This window comes from Oxyura jamaicensis, chromosome 7 (genome assembly GCF_011077185.1).
Source record: "Oxyura jamaicensis isolate SHBP4307 breed ruddy duck chromosome 7, BPBGC_Ojam_1.0, whole genome shotgun sequence".
NCBI lineage: Eukaryota > Metazoa > Chordata > Aves > Anseriformes > Anatidae > Oxyura > Oxyura jamaicensis.
The window spans coordinates 14283668-14309426 of record NC_048899.1 but is presented as its reverse complement, the minus strand read 5'-3'; the positions used below and the strand labels follow the sequence as shown (position 1 = coordinate 14309426).

The 25759-nt window shown below is 36.8% G+C and overlaps 1 protein-coding gene across 1 annotated transcript in view; it reads left to right on the top strand.

Moving 5' to 3' along the window:
- RAPH1 (Ras association (RalGDS/AF-6) and pleckstrin homology domains 1) overlaps positions 1-25759 on the top strand; it is a 79388-nt gene that overhangs the window by 16446 nt on the left and 37183 nt on the right. The window contains 3 exon segments of the mRNA XM_035331253.1: positions 7121-7240; positions 10767-10872; positions 11659-12176. Of these exon segments, the coding sequence (XP_035187144.1) occupies positions 7121-7240; positions 10767-10872; positions 11659-12176 (744 nt within the window).

Here is a 25759-nt window from a genome sequence, read left to right as displayed (position 1 = left end):
GTAGTTACAAATATTCATATTCCAAACTCATAGTTTGGAAATAATTCCATAATTGGGAAATATTCCAAACTCATAGTTTGGAAATAAAGAAAAATATTTGTAAGGACTTAAAGAAAATGTAGTTGTTTGACAGGGTTTAAACACAAACAGCTGGGGGCAAAGACAAGGTCTTGTACAGGCATGTGCTTAATTTTAGGAGTAGTGTTAGAAATCACACTGTATACGTTTGGCTGACTAATTGTTACTTTCAGCAGCTTTTAATTGATCTTTATTGGAACTCTGACTTGTCTGCAATTCAAAATGTGAGTTTTCAGACATGAAGATTTCTTTTCCATGATTTCAAAGAGACATTCTTGCATGTTTCATCACAGGTAAGTGGTTAAAGTAGGGAAGATTGCAGGCTCTCTGTCCATTTTTTGCACCTCACAGCTATAGCGGAGAATAAGGCCTTACAGTGAGGATGCCTGGTTTTCATGTTTGCTGGATTTCTGCAGAAAGATGAGCAGGAAACAGATAGTAGACTTGGGTCAAAGGTTGTTGCATTGCTTAATAATCCAGCGACCAAGTATTGAGATGTATTAGTAGCTACAAATGTTTTATAAATCTTCTTATGATTGAGGTGTGATTTAGTTCAACTGTTTCCTTCTTAGATCTTATATGGAGGCAGGTAAAGCTTGCCTGAAGCATGGTTTAAAAAAACAAAACAAAAAACAAACACACACACAAAACTCAGTTTACTCAAAATAGAGTATTGAAGGGGGCTTTCACTTAGTGCAAGACTTTTATTTGGGATGTTTTGAATTTAAGTTCTTGGCTGACAGATTCTGTATCTCAGTGTTTGAATTTGACAGGTGTTGGAATGTGTGCTGTAGGAGACTTGGGATGTACTCAGCATGTACCTCGGTTATTTGAAGGTGAAAGCAAACAATTGTTCTTGTACAGGTTTTCACCTAAATTACTCTTAATGTAAACTGGATTGTAGGACACTGATGTACAAAGAATTTCCTATCACTTCTAATCCCCTTCCAGATCTTCTCTCTCCCTTCCCTGACAGAGTAATAGATTTCATTATGTTCTGTATTTATTAAGAGGAAGCATGGAAATACTGAAACAAATTATCTCCAGTGTATTACTGGCTTGGTGTAGTGTTGTACTGAACTCAAAGGAGAAAGGTAGTGTCAGTTCTAGTATAAGATTTTTGTTATTTTTTTTTATTGAAAAGCATGGTGGATTTCTTTGATCTTTGTCATGTGGGCAAATTATTAATATGAAATAAATGATTTGTGCTCAAGATAGCTTTCATTGTTAACCAGAACTTCAAGGAATTGGGTAGAAATGTAGATGTGTGTTTTGGTTGTTTTGCAAATACATTCCAGTTTTTTTCTCCTCTATAAGAAACCCCTAAGCCCAAACTTTATTAACTGCACAGTATTTATATTCCCTCAAGCAGTCAGATGAATGAGTAGTACAGGTAAAAACATGCTAGAATCTTACTCCTGTTTACATGCTGTGTTTATGCACTTGTTTGGTGTATTACAGTAGTATGTTGTCGTGTCCAACTTCTTGAACAGAAATGGATGCTGGCGTGATCACAAATGGAAGCAGAGCTCTGATTTCTAAAAACATCTTGTGTGCTACATAGTTCCTTTAGGTTCTTGAGGCTAGGTTTTTAAAATGCACAAGTTCAGTTACTTGTTCAGATGGTGTTTTGGGCATTATTGTACTGCTCATTCTATCCCTAGAGCAGAGTTCTAACAAATTCCATAGTTGTTTTGAAGAAGCAAATCCTTAGTTCAGTAACAGGCATGAGCATGTACAAGGTTGCTTAAATAATAAGGTTGGGTGCGGGTGAAAACATCAGTTGCCTGAAAAAGATGGTTTGTTTTACTTTCAGGGTTTTATGCTGTCAGTTGTCTTTGAACATACTTAAGCATCATTAGCCCACAATGTGTATTCCAGTACTTCTGAAATTATAGTGAATAAGCACATTCTTGATCCTTTAAGCACATGGGCATCTCCACTTGGCGTTGGAATACTGTTGTTTCTTTGAAAATCTTTCTATCGTTAACTAAGTGTGGCATAGACAAATCCTGTAGTGTGTGTTTTTTACAAAGTCTTATTTCGGTGATGTGTGTTCTTACTATAAGGAAATATTATAATGAAACTTCCTGTTGCCTCCAACTGGATTGATTTATGGTAAGGACTAGCATGTCAAAGCCCAAGTCTGCAGAATGGAATCGCAGTGAAAGTCACTAGAGTTGCTTTCAATTACAACTTCCTGCTGTCCCAAAGATCAGCTATCACTTTCTGATGACTACAGTTTGTTAGCTTCAAAATTCTGCTGTGCTGTCCATTTTTGAAAATGTCAGAAAGGTAGATTTGAAAAAATCTTCTTGAGCTTTTCATATTTCCTTATATTTTCTTGATATTACAGCATCTCATGCCCATTCCAGCATACTAAAAGCTTCAACAGATTGCCTAAGAACCAGCTTGAAAGAGTAAATGTTTCCCTTTTTTCCTAATGATGGATACAGTTTTTGTCTATGTAATTAAAATAGTAGCTTATGATTAAATGTTCTAACTGATGATTTCTAATGAAAGCCTCATTACTTTTTCATAAAACAATTCTAGAACACTAGGCTTCATGCATTTAAATGTGAACAAACCTAATGAACACTTAGAAAACTAGCAGACTTACAGCAGATTATGGTCTGCCTATTAAAATAACATTTTACACAGATAAAACTGGTTGATATAGACCATAGTGGATAAAAGAGATAGTACATATCCTTCCTGTACAGAAGTGTGGTCTTACTTGCATAGAGAAGACTACACCATGTTGGGACCTTTCTTTATCTAGGTGTCCCAGAATGACAGGTGCTAAGAAGTAAGTCCTTATAAGGGGTAAAAAAAAAAAAAAAAAAGCCAAAATCTAAGTATTTTCATTGGTTATGTTTTTATATGTTATTGTTGATTTTCTGGAAAAATGAGAGGCAAAGTGCTGCTATGAAAAATGTTCATGTAGAGGGCTCCTAAAACACAATCATAAAATCATTTAGGTTGGAAAAGCCATCCAAGGTCATCTTGTCCAAACATTATTTACAGTTTAACATCCATCATCTTACTAGTGTATCAATTATTCATGCCAGCCCTATCCTGTTTGTTATGGGAGGAAAAAAAAAAAGGTGGCTAGAGTATTAACACTGAAAAGAAATAAAAAAAATAAGAATCATATTTACTGTAACTGGTTTAGATGAATCTTACTAGGATACAAATAGGAAAATGGTTAAGATGAGAATTAGAGTAAATCTTTAGAAAATGAATCTTTCTTTAATCATTGCTTGGCAGGGATTCATGGAGGAGCAATATTTGGATCTTTGAGTCTTATCTGGTAAGCTGTCAGTGCTATATCACTTTAAAAGTAGAATCGAGTTGAAATTGTCACCAGAGTTAAAGTACCAGAGTTAAATTGATTGAGTTTTTTTAAAACTTTCAATGGCTGTAGTTGTGTAGGTTTTTGAATATAAGATTTAGTCACTGATGATCAGGGGAGGGAATGACCAGCAGATTTGAGCAACAAAACCTCATTAGAGAGCCTTGTTATGCTGTACTTAGGATGCAACTAGGATTGTGGTCACGCTCCTGGAAGAAATTTAACTTGGTGTGTATTGCATGGGAGGACAGGTCAGAGCCTTGCTGTGCATATGACAAATTGGCAGTGAGTCTTCGTTGTGTTTTCTCTGACTTGCTTGCTTTGTCCTGCTGAATCCATTCAGCTTGTCTTACTGCTGAGCTGCCCTGGACAAGTCAAGAACAGATGAGCATCTTTAGTTGGGAATTTCAATGGGCATGTTTAAAAACATTATTCTCTGTTACAGAAGGCTCAATAAAATCTGAAAGCTGCTCATTTTCATTAAGTACTGTTTTGAGATACACTTGAAATGAATGGATGTGAAGTGCTGAAAGCTGGCTTGAATTTGTTACTTCACCTGGTATGAGCTAAACAAAAGCATGAGCTACTTTAATTCTGCTAACCTGCAAATACTTTAGATATGTAAGTGGCTTACTTTTTCCATTTGTTAGATTGAACTTCATTCTAAATGATTCCTTAAAAAAGAAACTTTTAGGTTTCTGTCATTTTCCTTTCTTGTTATGAATAGAAATGTCATAGCCTTAGAAACGTGTGATAGCTGCCAGTTAGGTCCTAATTTACTGAAGTATGGTGTCTATCTGCTGTGTTCAACTGCAGTGAGAAAACTTCTGTAAAAAGGAAAAAAAAAAGTCATTTTTGAATGGTAACATGCACTCTTTTTGAGTTGTTACTATTTTGATTTCTGTTGATGGAAAGTTCAGAGACTGTTAGTTGAACATTTTGTTACTGCCTTAATTCATTGATTTAGTCCAGTAGCAGGCCTTGTGCTAAGAGATCCATTTTACAGAGCTAGCAAGTTAATATTAGCTATTTCTTAAGTGAGACACTATCCTCTGTGTGCCTTTTGCAAGCAAACATTGACAGCCTTATAGGAAATGCAGCTGACGTTAGAAAGCTAGGGTGGGGACTACAAGGAGCTGGCAAATACTACTGGGTTTAGAGCCAGGCTTGCTGACACAACAGTACTTCACTTGTAAAAGTTTTCTTTAGGCTGCTAATTCTGTCTTCAGTGTAACTGGAACTGAAGCAATGTCTCTGTTGCCAAGTTAAAAAAGCTAAAGCAACAATTTATGGGAAATTGAGAATGCTGGTTTCTTTCCACAGCTCAGATCTTCAGTAAGAAAAAAGTTAGTTCTTATTACTAATTTTTTTCTGAACGGATTAGTTATGAACAGTGCCGTACAATGAATATGCTGCAGAAATAGTCTCATCTAACTGTAGAGTAAGGGGCAAAAACAGCTGAAAGAGGGAAAGGATAGCCATGTAAAATCTCTGTAAATAGAGCTCTGTATGTTTTATATCACAGTTTCCATTTGATTCACCCATTTATAGTCATGTTTCCTAAGGCACACGTTTAATAGCTTCCCTTAGCCTTCAAATGAAAGCTCTAAACATCAGGCATATCTAGACAGTGAGAAATGATATGTTCTCAAATGAGTACAGTTACTGTAGTTTGTTTGTCATGTTACCTTAGATATAATGTGTTTTGGCTTGAATTTATGATGTTTCTTGTCCACATAAAAGCCGAAGAACTAATAAGGCAAAGCTTTGAAGGAGTGTGAAAATGGAATCCAGCTTCTGTTTGATTTGCAGAAGGTTAGGTAGAGCATGAGTTGCTGCTGCCCTGCTGTCTCCACTTTTTTTATGCGGGAGGGTTTTGGGGTGACATCACGGAAAAGACTTTCTTGGGGAATGGGGGAGAAATAGTAGGTATGCCTGATTTAAGAAACATAAAATCTGGTGTAGTCTTGGTGGAAGGCTGCAGCTCTATTACATGACCATATTGTTGCTTTTTGGATTTCAACATTGCTTGTAGATTTTTAGAAGAGCTTTCTTTCCTTCCCTGGAGTCTCAGAAGTACTTAAAGGTCTCAGAGCAGGTGTCAGATGAAATGAGATTTAGAAGGTGAATTTAATCTGTTTTGCATCTATGCTTCAGTATGCCATATCAGCTTTAATATTATTGCCCCTTTAAGATAAGCAGCTGCATTCTGTTCTCCCACAAAAGCAAAGCCTCAGTAGGAGGTAGAAGCTGCTTTGCCTAGAGCAACTGGATGGTAGTATCTTGCATCTGTGGGAGTTATTGGCTTCTGCTGACCTTAAAATGGTAGATCACTTCTGAAATCTCCTGTTGCCTGGCTATTTTATCAATGTAAAGTGAAATGCAAGCAATGTAAGAATAGAAATAAAGGCTGTTTCAGATCATGGATGTCTTTTTTTTTTTTTTTTGCATGAACTGTTGTCATAAATAGCCTAAAACTGATTGAACAGGTTTTTCTCTGAGACCACCTTTATCATTTTTAGTAATCTCTCTCATCAGTTCAACTCTGCAGCACTGTGAAGTTTTTCAGACCAAGATTCTTCTTCCTTAAGAGTAACATTTACAAAGTTTGCTTTCAAGTCTACAAAATGTAAACGAGTGCTTTTGAAAGCTGCGTGGTAAATCACTATGTAATCCATGGGTTGACCAAATCAAGCTCTACTGCACACCATGATTTGTTTGTGTAGCTCTTAATGATGATCTATTCTCATGTCTCTTTGGATGTTCTGCAGCATTAGCATTTACTCTATTGTAGTGCCCAATCACTCCCAAATTGCTACCTATGTCATTTTCCCCAAGGTATGTTTAAATCTCTAAATTTTCCTTCTGAACGAATCCTGGATTTAACAGCATGGGTATACCCAGGAAGGCATGTTGAGTCTTAGCCCTGTAGAAGGGGCTTGAAGGATGTGTCTGGGGAAGTGAGACTTATTTTTTAAAAAAAAAAAGTAAACTTCTTTTGAATTCATGAGGTAACATCTGGAGAATGTTATGTCTTTATCTTGGTCACTCTGACTCCTCAAATGAAGGAGGGTCACCTAGGTGTAATGGTGTCCCTGTGCTTGCAGGGAGGGATTTCTTTGTCAGGTGAAAACTCTGCAGTATCACTGAAGTGATCTGGAGAGCATCCAGAATTTAAACTGCCTCATTGCTGGCATTCTCTGTGGCTTGTTTAAGCATTTCTGTTTACAGATGTGTGGAGTCAGCTATTTGTAATGTAGTGAGACTGCACTTCCTGTGCGTTGAATGGTGTTGCTCAACTGTGGTCAGCTGAAATCCTTGTACAGAGATGAATTTTTTAATGTCAAGTCAGTTAACTTTGCCAACAATAGCTGGCAATGAGTGCGTATGCAAGGCTAGCATGAAGTAACTTCTGATGGTGTATTAAGTATTGTGGACTTTGTTCTTCATCTTTTCCTGTATGATTCGGACAAAAGTGGGCTGTAAGCCTGGCTTTGCAATTATCCATTGCAGCGTTCATACTTACTCTTTACATGTAAGCATTGTAATAAACTTACTGAATATGCAATTTTCATGAAGCTTATGGACAAATACGCTTTGACTTCAGAATGTATCAGTGTCTAAGAAAGCTGGTGTCAAGTACTACACTCCTGATCAATGTTTTTTTTTTTTTTTTTTTTTTTCCAGATGGAGCAATTATCAGATGAAGAGCTTGACCATGGTGCAGAAGAAGATAGTGATAAGGAAGATCAAGATCTGGACAAGATGTTTGGGGCCTGGCTGGGAGAACTAGACAAACTCACACAGGTTAGGAAGGTTTCAGTCATCTCACAGAATAATTCTTTAGAAGTATTACATGTTTTTCATTTGGATGCTAATTACTTTAGCTTTGACAAGGATCCTATTGAACATTTCAGATGAATAGGAATTAAGGCTTTTTCAGCTATGGCAAAGGCTTAGGGCCAAGCCTGCTTCCCCAATTTTATTGTGCAAGGGCAAAAGATGCCTCTCTTCCTCAGTTATTTAGCACTGCCACTTGCAGCAAGACAGGCTGCAGCATGTGACCACCTTAGTACACTGTAAAGATTTCTAAATTAGGTTATTTTCCCTATCTCAAAGTTCTTAAATTAGTTTTTCACAATCTGGTAGTTTAACTTTTCCCAAAGGGTGTGATCCATTCTGAAAGCTATGGAATCAGTCTTTTGTCATAATGTATGTAGAGAAACAATGACTTCAGTTAGCTAAAGCTGGGCTTGATCTCCAAATGTGTAGTTGGACGTTGTCCAGCCACAACAGCATTGAATTTATTTGTTGTATCTGAACAGCAATAAGAAAAAGTGTGAATGGTGTCACTGATAATATGCAAAGATAATGTAATACACCCAGAGTACTCTTCTGGCATCAGATAGGCAGCTGATGCATCTTCTCTTTGCATTTTGTTCTTTCTAGTGCTTTTAGGGAAAAACCAACAAAAAAAAACTTGCATTGGGAATGAGATGCCATACTCCTGAGGTGACAGTCTATTTCTGTGACCGACTGCTATGCTTTTTTGCTTTTTTCAGTCATGCGAGCTGTCCTTCTGAATAGTGTATTTCATCTTCTTTGTCACTTAGACTTAAGCAAAGGTGTGATAACCCTAGTTTCAATAAGCTATAGAAGAAGGGGCTTTTTTGATCACTTGTTTGCTCTAAGTGTGGAGAAAAAGGAGGAATCGTTTTGCAGAGATTGAAGGAAAATTGAGCTAATCATACAGCAGCTCTTCACATTCTTACTCATGTATGCTATTGTCTGTTTAAAGGCTCTGCCTGCAAGCTCTGGGAAGCAAACTTTTTTTAAAGCAAACTTTAAAACGGGAAAGTATTTTTTTTTTTTCTGAACTAGTGCATACAGGTCAATAAAGAATCTAACTCTTCAGATGAATGGAAGATGGTGTGAAAGAAATCTGCATATCATATTTCTTTTTATCTTTAATTCTCTGCAAAGGATTTTTAATGGTAAATGAGAGCCCTTTTGAAGGCATGGGCTCTGTAAATTATCTCAAATGAGGACCTTCACAGATGAGTGCAACGGGTAATTGGTTTTAGACTTTTTGTTCTTTGCTCTGTTCTAGCGGCTATGAGCAGCCTACAAATATAAGTGTACTTTACTTGGGACTTAGAGCTTTACTATTAACATAGACTTTCTGGGTTTGTGTGCTGATCCATTTAAAATGCTTAAAACATACTAACAGGTAATTAAGGGGAGGACATGTATTTGTTTCTCACATCTATATCACCATGCAACGCAGTCTGCAACAAAGCCCTACAGTTGCAATTCTGCCTTTTGCAACTACTTAGAAGTGACATTTCCCCCAAAACTTTTAATGACCTCATATGGTTTGGTATAAACAAATTAATAAAGTCAGTCTCAGTTTGTTTGGAAAGTGGTTGTGTCTTGATGCAGCTGAAGTCCCAGTAAAGGGGCATGATTACAGCTCATGAGCTCCAAAGTACATTCTGGTATAGTTTCATCATTTGTTGCTATTTATCAGCTGTACTCTGAGAGCAGTGGGCGAAAAAGCTTTTTGTCCCCAAGTTCCTTGAACTTTAACTTCCTTTTTAGATTTCCTAAGTGTTTGTTAGGAGGGATTGAAAGTAAGACCCAGATTCCTTTCCAGATGGAAATCTTTTTTAAAAGATGTGTGATTGTTGAGATGTTTAAAGATCATTTCAATTCACTTAGCCTGTTTTAGCCCCTTGCCTAATAAAAGCACTATAAAACATAGTCACAAAATTTGTAGCACATGTGAGCAGTGTCTGTCACAGAGTGTGTTAGCAGTTGATGTAAGATTGTCCAGCTATGTGGTGCAGGAAAAATAAAGTCTTACCTTGCTTCTCATTTTTCAGAACTAAACTTTTAGTGCTGTTTCAGTTTTCAGCAGTGCTCTAAACTGGTATTTTAATATCATGGTGGAGGATGTGCTCTCATAATTAGTAAGAGCATATCCCAACTATTTGCAAGTACGTGTTCTAACTTAATTATTTAAAATATGTTTTACTGAATTTAAGAATGCTTTTAACCAGAATTTATTTGCTTTTCAGGAGATGTTTTGAGTCAGTCTGTGGGTTCAGTTGGAAGGAATGAGCCCTAACTTGCTTCCTTGATCTAAAGTTTCATTGTTGCCTCTAGGGTTCTAATTGATATATTTCAACTATTCTGTGTGGGGCCATGTGTAAGCTCCATCAGAGGTACTACAGGTGTTTTTTCCATATGATGAAAAACAGTGCTGCATTACTGGCTTCTGCTCATTAAGTGATGATTGACTTATTAATAAAATTATTTTTTGAAGTTCAAGCCAAACTGAGAGAAGGAAGGGGGCTCAGCAAAGACAAATGCTCAAACAACAACAAAAAGATTAGTGCATTTTATTTTAACAAAGGCATGCGTAAAGATCTGGAAAATTGAAATAAAAAACATAAGTGAGAAACCTAATTCTTTTGGAGCTAGAAGATGCTTTTTTCTTTCAGGCAAATACTTGTCAGGAAGCCTTTATTAATACAAGCTTTGCTTTAATTTACATCCTCTGCAGGCCTGTCAAGCAACAGTAGGAGATAATTCCCCACATAACACTTCACACTTCTGGGGCATTAGGTACTTCTTGGTTCACCAGCTGGAACATAGTGCCCTACTATTTATTATATACAAAAATGCTGATGTTTATTGTAAAGTTTTATGTCCGTATCAGCCTTCATAATACAACAATTAGATATATCAGGTGGAAAGAGGTCTTGACTTTTTTTTTTCCCCATATTAGTTTTTCAAAAAAAAAGTCTGTCATATATTTGGCTTGGAGTTGCTCTCACAGTTCATCATTTTTCATGAGAAAGACTTACTGAGAGAAATGTCTGAATTTAGTGATTAAAAATCCCTTTTAATAAAACAAAATTATCCACAAACAAATTTTTTGTGCTTATACCACAGGCATGCTTATATACCAAATTTCTTAGGGTGCCGCAGTTTGCACCATGTCAAATTCTCTGCAGGGTTGTTGTTATAGGTAAGTCAGCTGTGTTTCAAAACAAGCTGGTATGTAAACGCTGAAAAATGCATTTGGAATATGCTTTCATGTAATTCTCTAACAACAGAACTTGAGTATGTTCTCACTGACTATCTGAAGCTAATCCTCTGTGATACGATGAGGTTTTCAATCTAAAACCTGAAAAAAACAATTTTTGATATGTCAGGAGATTTTGAAAATGTTATCTTTAATAAAATCAATTTTAATTCATTTTGAATATATCCTTTTCTGGTTCCTTGTCAAAGTTAATTCTGCCCTTTTTCTTGTCCTTTTCAGAGTTTGGATACAGATAAACCTGTAGCACCAGTGAAGAGATCACCTCTCCATCAGGAAACTAATCTTGCCAACTTCTCATATCGTTTCTCCATGTACAATCTGAATGGTTTGTTGAACTATTTAACCCTTTAAATAATATTTTAGGGAAAGAACTATTTCAGCTATAAATAAGATCATTGTAAAGATCATTGTAATAGAGCATTAAAATATACTTCTAGCTGAAATGAAAATGTTTGCTCTAAAGGTCTTGCTTTCTGATGGCATAGAATTTGAAATATCTCCAAACCGTATCTTTTACAGCACCTAATATCTAAGAATTGTAGTCTAGTGTTTCTAAAGAAATACTTGTTCTGGAATCTGGTCTCATGAAAGAATTAAGATGTATTTATTAAACAGAAAGAAAGAGCGTTTTGCTTCATGGGACAGAATGCAGGAATATAGCTACAGAATGTTTTCACGTTAAACTGAAAGCATATTTTTCCTTGTCTTAAAATAATTTCCTATGGTTGTAACATAGGAAGCCTTAATTTAAAAGTCTGATTATTCATGTAGTATTTTGTAGCTTTTTTTAAAAGCAATGTCAGATGTGCTTATTTTATAAAGCTAGGATATACAAGTACATTTTTAGATTCTGTTCGTGTGACAGCAGTTTGGACCTTTCAAATGTAATCTAATAATTTACAGATTTCTCTTATCAGCAAATATATTTAACCTAAATAGTCATTTAATTGCTCTTACACCAGTCAAGAGTATTAGTGCAAATAAATCTGTGTTTAGCAGTGAGGAGAGATTTTGCAATATAGATGGGGAATGAAAATATTTTCCTCTGCCCTCTTACTCCAAAGAGACATGTAACAAACCTGTGCATACTAAAAACTCTTCTTCATTGCAGAAGCTCTGAATCAGGGGGAGACTGTGGATCTAGATGCCCTCATGGCTGATCTCTGTTCCATAGAGCAGGAGCTCAGCAGCATTGGGTCTCATTCAGCAAATAATACCGCAGTGAAACGCCTTGCCACAGAACCCAAAGCTCAGAAACCACCTGCTAGCCGACCTTCTACTAAGCACAGCAGTATGAAAGGATTATCCTCTTCATCTGGTAAGGTGACTAAACCATCACATGCCAATGTTTCCTTGGATGACATCACTGCACAGTTAGAGAAAGCCTCTTTGAGCATGGATGAGGCAGCCCAGCAGTCAGTTGCAGAAGACACCAAACCAGTAGTTACTGCTCAGCACAGGAGGACAGCATCTGCTGGCACAGTGAGTGATGCTGAGGTGCGCTCAATCAGTAACTCCTCCCGTTCCAGCATAACTTCTGCAGCTTCCAGCATGGACTCCTTGGATATCGATAAGGTGACAAGGCCTCAGGAATTGGACTTGACATCACAAGGGCAACCAATCACTGAGGTAGTGTCATTAATTCAATAATTTATTTTTTTTTCTTCAAGAGCTTTCCTTTTATTTCCTCTTATGATGATATTCCTTGCTAAACATGTTCAGTATAGTGGGGTTGATTGCGGATCAGGATTGCTTTTGTATGGGCTACATGCAGTGTGGCTACTTCTTTAATAAGATTCCTTGCAGACAGATAAAAGCAAAGAATTTCTTTTTTCCCCCCCTTTTTTTAAAGGCTTTTCCAATCTCTTTCTTCTAAAGCCACTCAGGGATTTTAATGTTCAATATTTAATGTTTTTCTTCTGATTAAATCTTGCATACTGATTTTAATTTAAATCTGAGGAGCTGACAGTTTGGAAAAAAAGGAATGACAAGTTGAACAACAAGAATGTTCCTGTCACAGTACACTTAAGTTACTGCGTATGTTCGATAGGCACTCTCAGTATCTGAAACTATACCAGCAGTTTGCCAATTCTTAATACTCTTATTTAATATATGGCAGAGAGAATGTTTCAAAGCAATGCCCAACGCAGAAAAAAAATAGCTCTGTGATACAGGAATAGCAGATGTTCATTGAGATTTTGGTACCCCTGTATTGGTTTAATAATCAGAGGAAATTTTTCAATTAAAAAAAAAAAAAGTAAGTTTGAGGAACGCTGAAAGTGCTGGTGAGTTGTGTGAGGAAATAGGAAAGCATGTACCATTGAATTGAAGAACTTAAACAAGAAGTAAACTAGAATCTATCTAGGAGAAATACTCTTAAACAGAAACGTGACCTGTTATTCAGAAGTCAGCTGTACTAACATGAATGTTCTCTTTCAGTTTTCTCTCCACCAAAGGGAAAACTGGAACAAGCTGAGTTTATTCTAGTCAATAATTAACACTAATTTGAGTGAGCTGTGCTGAAAGTGTGCTTCTACCCATCTGTAGCAAAAGTTCATCTGATATAAAGAGTGAATGATGCAGACTTGTCAGTTTAATGATCAACACATCAGGGTCACACTTTTGAATTTAAATCTTTGTTTGAAATAGTGAGAAATAAGTGATTTACATTTACAGCCTAGGTAAACTTTTTTTTTTCTTAAAAGCTGGTGATTGGTATTTTTTTTTTATTGGAGGTTTGTATTGAGTGAAGCAAAACAACAGTAGATAGAAATGTGTCCTTTTCTCTTTAGGAAGTTAAAATGCAAACCTTTGCATTATTGCTGTAGGTCTAAGAGCTGGAGCCCAGTCTGTGACTGTTATTGATTTTATATTGCTGTTCATTTTTCAGTTGCTTTCTGTGATATGATAAGACCTACTTTTCTTCTGGATCCATGACTGTTAGTCATGTGGATATCTCTTTTAATGCCTAATATTCTGCAGTAATGCATTTTTATCTCTCATCAGGCAGAAATTATTTTTTACTTGAATTACTCTCTTCTGCAATTTGCATGGCATAAGGAAAATTTGAAACTTACTCACTTCTTAAAAATAGAGATATAAATAGAAAATAAAGATATGGCAGTTGATTTTGCAGGTATCACTCCAGATCTCAGCCTTTTACTTCAGGAGTGATACGCTGAGACATCAGTAAGATTATCCTTATCTCACGTTTTTCAGTTCTTTACATGGCATGGGTAATCAACAAACCATCAGCTCCACTTAAGTGTCTTGGTGTTGTTGAGCCAACAGGCAGAAGTCAAGAAGTTGCTTTGTCTTCACAAGAGGCTAACCACATTGCTGTAAGTGTTACAGTTGCTTTCTGAGCTCTTAACCATTGACTGTGAGGCTCAGAACTGCCCCCCAAAGTGTTTCTCACAGACATTTGAGAGCTGGCTTTGTAAACCCAGTGATTACTTCTCATAAGAATGTGGCTATTGTTTCCCTGCCCAGATAAATTGATAAGACTGACTCCTTTAAAGGAGGTAATCAGAAAGTGTTGGTAACTTGAGAGCCAATTTCTACTATTTTCTTGAGAGCAGAAACCTTTGCAGTCCATTAACAGTGCTGCTTTGTTTTACTCTGTCTGGTCTTTTTAATTTCAGTAGCCTGGATAAAGTGTTCATCTCTGAGAAATTCTACCCAGGTTTACAGGATTGATATTGAACTATACAACATTAAATCTGTTACTTAATGGGACTTCTTACTGTGAGTTGTTTTTTTCTCACCACTGGTAAAAGGGCAAAATCAAATTGGTTTGGAGTTTTGACAGAGTTGGTGGTGGAGGTTGCTCAATCAAATTCATCTTAGAAATGGGCAGAAACCCAAGGATTCCTTGGTAGAATCATTGGGCTCAACAAAGGAGGCTTTTTCCTATTTCATTTAGTGCATGAAAAGCTATTGCGAAGGGTTATATTAACCTGCAAGTCCAGGTTCTGAACCAAAACACCTTTCCCTGGTAGGGCTGAATTCTGCCCTACCACCCAGGCAGTTGTCTCAGTGGTTCTGTTCGTAGTGGAGGACATCACTCCACCTGAGAGAGTAGTCTTTGGAGAAGACCTACTGCCAATGTGTGTGTGTGGGGGAAACAGCAAAGACTTTTTCTTAATTTAGAAACTGGGAGAGGCTATTACTTCATGGCCTCAACAGATGTGTTTTGAATTTGTTTTTCTCATGTTTTAAGATAGCCCTTTCTTTTTGTGTGTCTTCCTGGTGGCTGTCTGTACTTGAGCTGACCTTTAATTTTTTTTCTTTTCTGCTAGGGCTGTTATCAAAGAGGTCAGTGACTTGGCAGCTCTGCCCTTTTGAGTGATCCTCTCTCCTCTCCGGGCAGTATAGGGACTTAAAGAACTCATCATTTCTGCTGCATCTTAGTTTTACTGGAATCACTAAAGGAAAGAAAATAACATTAAGTAAGATGGAAGACTGTTCCAAAAGGAGGAAATGCTTGCCTGAAAAGGCAGTTAATAACTTCAGTATTCTACCTTAGAAAATAATTCTGCAGTGTGTTTGAGCCCCCTTACCTGGAAATGTAGGGAAATACTGTAAAAGAACAGCCATGCAGTTGGCACACTGAAGGTATGTATAGCCTAGTATGTTTTGACTAATACTAGAGACAGATCTTACGGAAAGAGGCTGCAATTCATAGCTCCCCCCCCCCCCCCCCCAGAAAGCATACCCCAGAAGGGTATGCCTTCCCTTTCCTGTCTCCCTTCCCCACCCACAGTCCTACAGGATTTCATCTCCTCCTTTGCCCTACCTTTGGTGCTTACTGGTACTTGGACCAGAATTTCCTAATTTTATTCTGGGGCTCATTCTGTGTTAGTTGGATGAATTGCTTGGGCTCAGGCTGTTCTGATGTGTGCTGATGTACAGCAGGGAAATGTGTAGCCAAGAGCTGGAGACTGAAAGGGACAGTGGAAATACACTCACGAGTAGTAATGGATTATTCAAATCTTCTTGCCTGAGCAACTCGACAAGCACTTCAGTGAGTACTTGCTCTTCCTGTGCTCTTCAGTGCAAGTCTGCACTGTAGAAACTTACTGGTGTGCAAGATGCTTGAGTATCGTGACAGATAGTTACTCTCAGTGGTGCTGTTTGCCAGGACAATCCTTCTTGAATTTGTCTCTGTTCTGTTTTCAGGAGACTTGGCTGGAATTCTCTGACTTGCCTAGAATCATTATTTTATTTGTCTTAATGATTTCATTTTCTCCCTTTCTTAAGGCCTTCTATGTTTGTAATTGTGTAACAAGAGGCATACACTTTAAATCTTAGTTTCTGCTTGTCAGATATTACTTGAATGTAGAGCTGAATGAGTGATGTAATAGTGTGAGTAAAGGAAGGGGAAGTGATGACCATATGACTAACTCGTCCCCTTTACCCACCCATACTGTTCCCTTCTTTCCTGCCATCCAGAAATTGTTTGTTTTCAGCAAGTTGTGCTAGAGCGAAAGGAGGAGAAAGTAGCAGGGAGAGAATAGAGAACTGTGCAGATCACGCTTGTGTAGCTAGTTATGCCTGATGGTGAAAGGGCCTATTCATGGACAGTCATTGTTACTGTCCTGCATATGCTCAGTGAAGTGGTTGAAGATAAGTTTGAAGTCTGCCATCTGGTCTGGCACAGTACGCTGTCCCCCCATTCCCCTCCCAACACTATGGAGTTCTTTTTGTATGTAACCCAGTTTGCGCAGCTCAGAGATTTGGACTTGCAAAGATAATCCATAATTTAGTGGGTAGTAATCTTAAAAACACTTTTTTTGATTTTTTACTTAAATTCATTGTAGCTTTATACATTATGTATGAGAACTGAAAATTATGGTGGGGGACTACTAGTTCATTAAAACTACAGATTTTTTGCTTCACTTGGCAGAGAAGAAGGAACTGTAGAGTAAACTGTAATGTTTCTTTTGGGAAATGAAGGGAGCTTTGGGGCCTGACAGTTAGTAATGGTTGTGATGCAAGCTGATCATACATAGATCTGCATTGGCCAGAAATTCCTGTGGGACAAAGTGGAAAATTAAAAATGGGTGTAAGGAAAAAAAAAAAATAGTTCCACAGCAATTTTGCCTTTATTCTTATATGGTTTATTTTAGTTGCCACTAAGATAATGATTACTACACAAAGGAATACAGAAGCTTTTCTAACCATAAAAGAGTATTCATGTTTTATGTGTGATTACTAAATGTTACATTGCATGAAAATGTAATTATAACTGTTCTTGTATGCAGAGAAGGAAGTCCGCAACACAATCTTTGGTAGGCGATGGTGTCTTAAAATAGAGTTGGATTGCTGAACCTCATGTATAATTTGTAGCTGATTTAAAGAACAGTTGTGGTCTGTTTTAGTTCTTGGAGTAATAGGGCATTATTGGCTCTTGTATTTGGGAGCCTGAGGTTTGAGTGGTCTTCCTTATGTTCCATGTTTTGTGTGGTTAGCAGACACTACAGATGCTTGCCTCTGTGAGAATAGTCACTGATACACAACAAACAAGGAAGGGTAGATGTTTGTTTTGGCATTTTGTTTGGTTTTGTTATTTTTGTTGCTTTGTTTCTTTTTTAAAGACAAAAAAAAACCTGCCATTTCTATTATGTTGTTAGTTCTGTACATAAATAGTGTATTCTGGAGTGTTTCCAGTTATCCTTTTTCTGAGCTGAAAATAGTCAATGGAAAGACTTGATTTGAAACACAATTAGACCATCTCTTTCCTTCCTTTTTTTTTTTTTTTTTTTACAGTTATTAATCACCAAGTGTTTTTTAATAAGTCAAGAGTAAAGTAAAATTGTGTATCTATCATTGAAGCGTTACTTTGGCTCCTGTTTTTTTTTTTTGGCGTAAGAAGTGTGAGCAGTCCAATTTTCAAATGTTGAAGTACATGTAAAACAACTCTTCATTTGCCAGTTCTTTTGAGGCTTTCAAAATACTGTCTGAGATAAACTTATGAGTTTATGAAATGTAAGCAATATTTTGTTTTCTGGTAATCAAATATGCTTAGCTATTCATTGTGAAATTTATGCATGACAGTAAAACAGTTTTCTGCCTATGATATGCTAGAACGCAATGATTGTTAATATGCTTATCTCCACATCTACAAAACTAGCACCTTATTTTTTCACATGCTTATGGAATCTGCAAAGAAAATGATAGTATGGGATTTTTATTTATTTATTGGTAAGAACTTCAGAATCCGTAGGAAACGTTCTCAAAGTTTAAATTAACACACATATGATTGTAAAAAATGGGGTTTATCAAGTTAAAATAAATGAAAGGGAAATGAAAACCTAAATACCCTTGTGTTTTTAGATCTTGATTCTCTGATCCAATTGATTTCATAGCCACGAATTTAAAATTTGCCATGCAACTTTTTCCACATAGGCGGTGACTAATTAAAGTGTAGCAGGAAGTTGATTTATGTAAAACGTTCAAGAATATACTTATCTGTTGAGATTGCCATTCAAATTTGCCTGTTACTGATGATTAAGCTTAAAAAATTCTTCCCTAGAAGGAATGGGAAAAGGGACAGTATGATACTTGTCTTATTTGACACATTTGTCTGGCAAAGCTGGTGTCCATACAAAAATTGCAGTTATGGTATGTTTTGTTACCATTATCTGTGTGTTGTGGCTTAACCCTGGCAGGCAGTGAAGTACCACATGGCTGCTTGCTCACTGTCCCCAGGTGGGATGGGGGAGGGAATTGGAAAGGTAAGTGTGAGAACATGGGACGAGATAAAGACAATTAACTAGATAACGAAAAAAGGGTGCTTGCACAAGGAACTCATTCTCAACATCAGTAGGTGGGTTTTCCGTTGCATTCAGGAAAGCAGGGACCATCCCATGTAATGGTTTCTTGGGAAGACAAATGCCATCACTCCTAATGTCCACCCCTTCTTCCTTCTTTACCGCAGCTTTTATGGCTGAGCATGATGCCATATGGCACAGAATATCTCTTTGGCCAGCCTGGGCCAACTGTCTTGTCTGTGTCCCCTCACAGCTCCTAGTGCACCCCCAACCTTCTCACTGGCAGGGCAGCAGGAGGGGTTGAAATGTCCTTGGGTCTGTGTGAGCAGTGCTCTACAACAACTAAAATGTCGGTGTTATCAATACTATTTTCATTAAAAAAATACAAAGAATATTAACTCAGTCCCAGCCAAAACTATGGCACTGAAAACAAAAGGCATTGTGTATGCCTAAATGTTGCTCTTCCTGGCAGTTCTATGATGTTGGAGTCATCTGCAGACCACCAAACTGGCTGCCCCAAATCTGTCAATCTGCCCAGAAACTTCTGTGGTATCACCTTAACTGTCTCCAGTAGGCATTCTTGCCCTTTTTTCCATCGTAATATGGAGATCTGAAACACTTGATTGCTAGTGTCCAACTATTCTGACTTTTTAAGATGAAGGAACACATTTCAAGTTACATTGGTCTCCACTTTCCAGTCACAGAAACATTTTGACTGTTACAGGAAGAGAATGTAAGCTGGTGGCAGTGGTAGTCAGCTGAGCAAGTATTCTCTTAAAATAGCTAGACTTCTGGAGAAGAGGGGTGTATGTGTGCAGTTTTGGTTAGTAACACTACAAATAGCTGCTCCTACTGATGGAAGCTGTCTGCAGTCCAGTGACTTTTTTTTATCCTTTTACCTTCCTTCTATATCTACCTCTTTACATGCATTGATGAGAGAAATCGCTGTCACAGACTTCCATCAGTTGTAGAAGATGGCTTGAACTGGGTACTGCCTAAATGACCAGCCTTTTAAATAAATCTCACTGAATTCATTCAGGTTCCACAGCATTTTAGAAATATTTTTTGTGTTTATGATAGGATTTATTAAGAAAATAATCATAACATTGATACAGACAAGCTAAAAAAATGTTTGATCAGAGGTTGGGGAGCTCTTGCTAGATTGATCTACAAGACAATACTGTAGATCAGTGACCAAATATATCTGAGCAGCATACATCTCAGAAGAAGCCACTAAACTGCAGGTTAGAAATGAGAATGCTTGCATTATGATTTCACCAAATTTTATCAAAAGTACTGGGGGAATTGTACACTTCAGTTGCAGTTCACAGTGAAGATATCACTGTACAAGTTGCAATTAATTACTGGAGCTTTTAAAACTAAATTTCCTTGTAGATATACCAGTCTACTTGAAACACACAAATTCTTTCACTTTTTTTGCAACTTATAATGAGATGAGAGAAGAGATAGGACATCTTTAGGAAATCTGGAACAGATGACAAAAATTGAGAACAAAGCAGTCCATTAAGGGACATTAACATCTAAGAGGAGAAAGGAATCTATGCAGTTTACTTCTGTTGCGTATACTGTTATAATATGAGATGAAAGCTAGGGTTTGTCCAGTTTGCGAAGGAATTTGAATCCACAAAATGAGACTTCATGTTCTGATCAAACAACTGAGAACTGACCTTCTAGTTCTGTCAGTTTTATGCATGCTGATTAGCAGTTAGGCTGAAATAGCATGTCGCCTGTCAATAGAAGGACAAATCTTCAGTTATAGTTAACAAAACTTACTATTAACCTTGGTTACATTTGCTTATTTTGGATATTTTGCTTAACCTCATGTTCTTAAAAGTTGTAGATTTTAGACCAGCAGTATCAGTGTTTGTCTTTTTTAAAGTATAGAGGTTTATTTTTTTTCCATATGTCCTATCTACTCCTAACTGAAAAGGTAGATCTCTGACTTTAATTCCACAGTTGTGCATACCCATTCTCTTCTAGTGATGGAGTTCTTGATGATTTGATATCTACAGGCTTGTTATTGTTTGTGTTTTTGTTGTTCTTTTCCCTTTTAGTCTTCCAATTTAACTAAAGCATCTCTTTTTGTACAGGTCAGACGACTATTTTCCATAAAATAATACTCAGCTTTGCTTATTTTTTTTCCTGCTATGTTTTTTCTTTTGGGGAAATTCCACTGCTTGAAACCTTACCCTTGCAGACAAATTTTATTTGTGATTTTTGTTTGGTTTTATGCTAGTTTAGGTTTGTGCTTCTGCTGAGTTGAGCAGTCTTGCCCCACCTTGAGTTGACTCCAGTGTTTTTGCAGCTGCCTAGTGATTCTAATAATTTTGTGGTCTTCCTGCAAAATAATCCTCCCTGTTGTCCACTCAAGAGATGTGTGAGCACGTGGCTGGGGGAGATTAGGATTGACTCTTTCCTGTGGCAGTTCTGCGTTAAATTTTTGTGTCCCCAGCAACCTGTGTTCTACAAAGAACTATCACAACCTGTCTGTTCTTTCTCTTGACCTGGGAGGCATGTGGACTAACAAATACTGCATCTCATGCACATGGTGCAGCAGTTTCTTAATTTGGAATGTCCACAGACATGTTTCTTAAACTTCATCAAGTTTCAGTATGCTTGGACTGCAACAGCCAAAACTGGCATGAAGTTAAAAGGGTCCATGGCAGTTAATAAATACTGGCTGTAAATTGGATTTTGTGAGTCCTGATAGTTGTGTGTTGTTTTTCTTTTTTTAAAGAAGTTGCAGAACTGAATGCTTGGTTAGGAAATTCCAGTTGCCTGCAGTGAAATGGAGTTGCACAAGTTCCAGGAGGGTTGGCCTCTTGGGAGCACAGAGTAATATCTCTGGATTCTCACTTCCAGTGTCTGGCTCCAATATGCTCTGCAGCAGCCAGGCATTGCAGTTGTAAGAAAGCTGCTGTGTTCTCCCCCCATGGGCCCAAGCATTCCTGAACTTGACCAATCTTTTGTTCAAGGATAGTTGTTTGCAGCCCATTTGAAAGGCTGGGCAGTGCTGTGTGAGAAGATGCAGCCTCAGTGAGGCTTTGTGGACTACAGTTTTAATTCTGAAGGCTCCTGCTCAGGCGAATTTGGGTAACTTCCAATGGACCAGCAGAGAAGAGACAGTATTTGAAGCTATCCCTGTTAATAAACTGTTTAGTAGTCAGGCATACGGAGGTATTAAAGCCTTAAAGCTACCTTTATTTTGAATAAATGACTAGTAATAATTCTAAAGCAGAAATTTCTCATAAAATTTCTTAGTGTTTATAGTTTGGAAACTTTTTTTTATAAGCAACTGAAAACACATCTTGTATATGGAAGTATCAGGCAGCTGTTATCTAACAGTGCCACTTGAGTTTCTAAGTGGCATAGGTGTATTCCTTTTCTGAGGTCTTGATAAGAATAAACCCCTTTTGCATTTTTCATCTGTCAAAACCTGTGTAACTCAGTTACCAAAATTAATATTCCTGAAATAAATACTTCTGTACCTTTGAGCAAGCATTGGATGACACACTGAATGGAAATCTTTAGGCACTGCTTATTAGTAGTTCAATTTTTGGTACTTCAGAATGTTCAAATTGTTCGATTTTTGATACTTTACACTTAAAAGCATGTCAGTGTAATGACTGAACATTTTGTCGTGAGACATACATTTATTTTATTCCCCCATCTTCTCTTAGCAATGGTTAGGGAAATAGAGAAATACTTTCTCTTTATTTCTTTTTAAAATAATTTGCAATATGAGAGTGCTCAGTTCTAGAATAGTATCTTACTTCAGCTGAAAGTTAGTTTCAGCTGAAAGTAAGATTAATCTGTATCCACTTTTTTCTTGTTAGACCTGGTAACTGTCACCATTGTGTTACTTACTGGTATGAAGGAACTGATCTGGAAATTACATGAAGTTGTATGAAATGACAGTTTTGTTGGTTTTTTTTGGTAGTATTTAGAGAATTTAACTCAATTGTTGACTTAGTGAGCAATTGGCTGTACAAAGAGAATGCTACCTGAGTTTTTTGCTGAGTATGCTTACAGATGTTTTACTTCAGTGCTTTTACTTAAGTTAGTGACTGTTACACTCTCATTGTGGTTGAGAACATAATCACATCCTATTTCCTTTCCCTTCCAAGAGGAGCAGAAAACCTGAAGCTCTTCTTGTCTTTAAGTCATTGATCATTTATACATACAAAATTGGGATAAGGGACACTGCAACTTTTTAATGTTGTTTTGTTTTGTTTGCTTCCATTAATTGTCATTAGTGCTTTTTTTCTTCCTTCTGATTGAGAATAAGCCATTTCTTTCCTTTCCGTCCTATTTCCTTTCCCTTTTTCATCCTTTCCTGCATTTTTACTCTGTTTTTATGGGACATTTCATCAATCAGTCCAAGCATCCTGTTAATTTTACAGAAGAGGAGGCTGAACTGATTCCTCTAAGTTACATGTATGTATGGTTTCTGTTTATGTCAGTACTTGAATCCATTTGCCTGAAAACTCAGGTCACTAATGTGATTTCAATTTGAATACATTGGTATCCCAACAGTGCGGTAAGGTGACCATATGCATCATTAAAGTTATGCTTCTCAGTCTTAAGTTGATAAGTATATGTTTTCTAGTTATTAATTGGGGAAGCCTACTTGAAATACACGTAATACATGTAACTTTTTATTTCTTTTGAAGCATAATTGCTCTTGACAGTCCATTGCAAAGGAATGCAGAAAATGTAATCTTTCAAATCAGGTGTTCATCATTTTATGTTTTATGTTCTTCTATGTTATACGTGAAAACACGATCTCAAAGGATATGCAAAGAAAAATTTTGGTTCTTCCTTTCTCTCTTTGGCCCCTTTGGGACAAAGTTTAAAAAATACATATGTATATAAATAAAAACAGTTAATTCTTGAGTTCTCTTTTGAAAACAGACATCAGCTTAAACAATTAGAGTATACTAAAGAGTTCAACATATTGATGTAGTCAAAAGCTATAGTAATTAACTTTTCAAGAAACCTTTGAAAGCATATAGTTCTCTATCAGACACTGCTTACTGCATTTCCTTCAGTTTTCTTGTGAACAGACAGAGGTTTTTATAAAGGTTTTGAGTTTCTCAGCTGTCATTAATTAACTCCAAAATAATGGCACAAGAGTGCCACCAGCTGGTTTAACTACGTGTTATGACTTAAATTGTTAGGTTTGCAAGAAATGTGGCAAGATACTTAACAAGACACTCAGGACTTGTGTAGAAGTCTGTTTAGTATGTACTGAGGTAAGTTATTGTGTTGTATAGACCTTGAGTGAATGATGTCTGAACCAACAGGTAATATTTAACCGGGAAGGAGTTTTTCTATTTAACATACTTAAAGCATTAGAACAATAAGATGAGATATCATGGAAGATTGAGTGGGAATTGGAAGAAAAAGATGACCTGACAGCTTTTGTTCACTCTTTGTAGAAGTGACAGTGTAAAAAAACACACTTAGCACTTTCATAGTGTATTTTACTGTTTTTAATCCCTACATACACGTATTCTGAGCTCCTACTGCTAAGTTAGATGAATTAAATACAACTCTGGCTTTTAAATGAGGCTTACTCTTTTTAGATTTGTCTGAACTGAATGATTATTAGGTGTGTAATAAGAAGATGGTTCAGTGTCTGATATGAATGTGCTTGTCAACTTCTTTGCAGAAATCTACAAAGAAATCTGAAGAAATGAGTCAATGAGTAAATATATATAGCACATTACTTACAAAATGATGGCCTGCTGCACTTGCAAGATGGGCTGTATAGCTTGCATCCTTTGGAAGCTAACTGGACAGCTTAGTTTATCACAGCTTCCAAAAACGTCTTCTTAAAATTAGTTACTCTCTGCAGGAATTAATTCTAATAAGCTAAATTCAGTGTTAACTTGGAGATTTTTATTGTTGTTGTTGAAACTGTCTTTTATTATGAGATGTCAGAACTTCAAGAATTAAAACAACCTACTGAACATTTCAAAAAAGGAATTAAAAGGATAACTGGAGAAAAAATCTTGAGCTTTCACCATGTAGAGGATTACTTGTATGGCTCAAGTAATTATATTCTGAATATCAGAAAAGTACATTCATTTCCTGGTGGTCCATCTGTTCTAGCAAACATCCTTTTTGTAGTTCTCTCTCTGCTTTTTGCCACTAACAGCCTTAGTGGCAATACTTTCACCAGTTTGGAAAGTAAAACTACATGTACTTAGAAGGAACTTGGCTTTCAGGTAAGATGTGAGAGTGGAATAGGGCGAAACCTATGCTAAATTGATTAAAATAGCATGTTTTTTCCCTTGTTCAATGCTGAAATACAAGCTGAGGCAAAAAGTTACGTTCGAGCCACTTATTCATGCTTCTGGAGTCTCCCTGATGAGGATAAAAAGTACCTCAGCATTGGAAAACTTTCTGGTTTAAGCAGCTTTTTATCTTTTAGGAGAAGTTTAGTGTGTTCTCTGAAAACACATTGAAATGCAATATTCAACACCTGGTTCATAAACTTGTAGTATTTAGGCCTGAAGATAATGAATGCTACGTTTCTGCCTTCAAACAAAGGCAATTTTTAAAATTATTTGTGTCCAGTTACTGGATGAACTGATTTTTCTCTCTGGGTTTATGCATATCTGTAGTTATGTGCACATAGTTGTTTAGCTGAGCTATAATTCTTGAGAACTCGGGCTTCCTTGTTGCTTTACTACTTCTGTTAGTTCTAACTTTTGGGTATCTGCAGTACTGCAGGATGTTTTGCAGTAGTAAGGAGCCACAGTCAAGAGACAGACATGTCAAAGAACTGTTGCCTTCCTGCTTCTAGACATGTCTTTCCAGCTCAAATTCACACAGGTATTTTGAGAAGAAATGGTGTGATGATATTTTTCTGGCCAACACCTGTTCTCACAAAAATACCATTTTTCTTAATTTCCAAAGTAACTTTCTTCTGGTTGTCTGTTTTCATGTTTTGCTGCAAGTCTGGCAAATAGTGTTAGCATAGAATAAAAGCTGCTTAGCAGAGGAATGTCCCATTGTACTGCAATGCAAGATGGCAGCAGCTTAAATGAGAAATGATTGGAAGAGGGTTAAATACTCTCCCTTAAGCTTCTCTTCCAGAGAAATATTCTCTGAGAAATATTTCCTTTAAAGAGAGATTCCTTAAGCTAAACCCTAATATAAAGGCTATGAATGTACATTGTATTTTTTTTTTTTTTACCCTCAGAGCTCCATTCACCATGAAAGTAATGTATCTTTATTGGAATCAACAATGTCTGACAAAGTCTATCCAGAAGCTCTTTAAAATAATTCATTGAACTTGTCCTTGTTTTTTTTTTTTAAATTATATTTTTGAGATGTGGATTGAGTCAACCAATTATTCTGGAAGTTCTGTGGTAACATTCTGGTGGAAGTTCTGTGGTAACATTC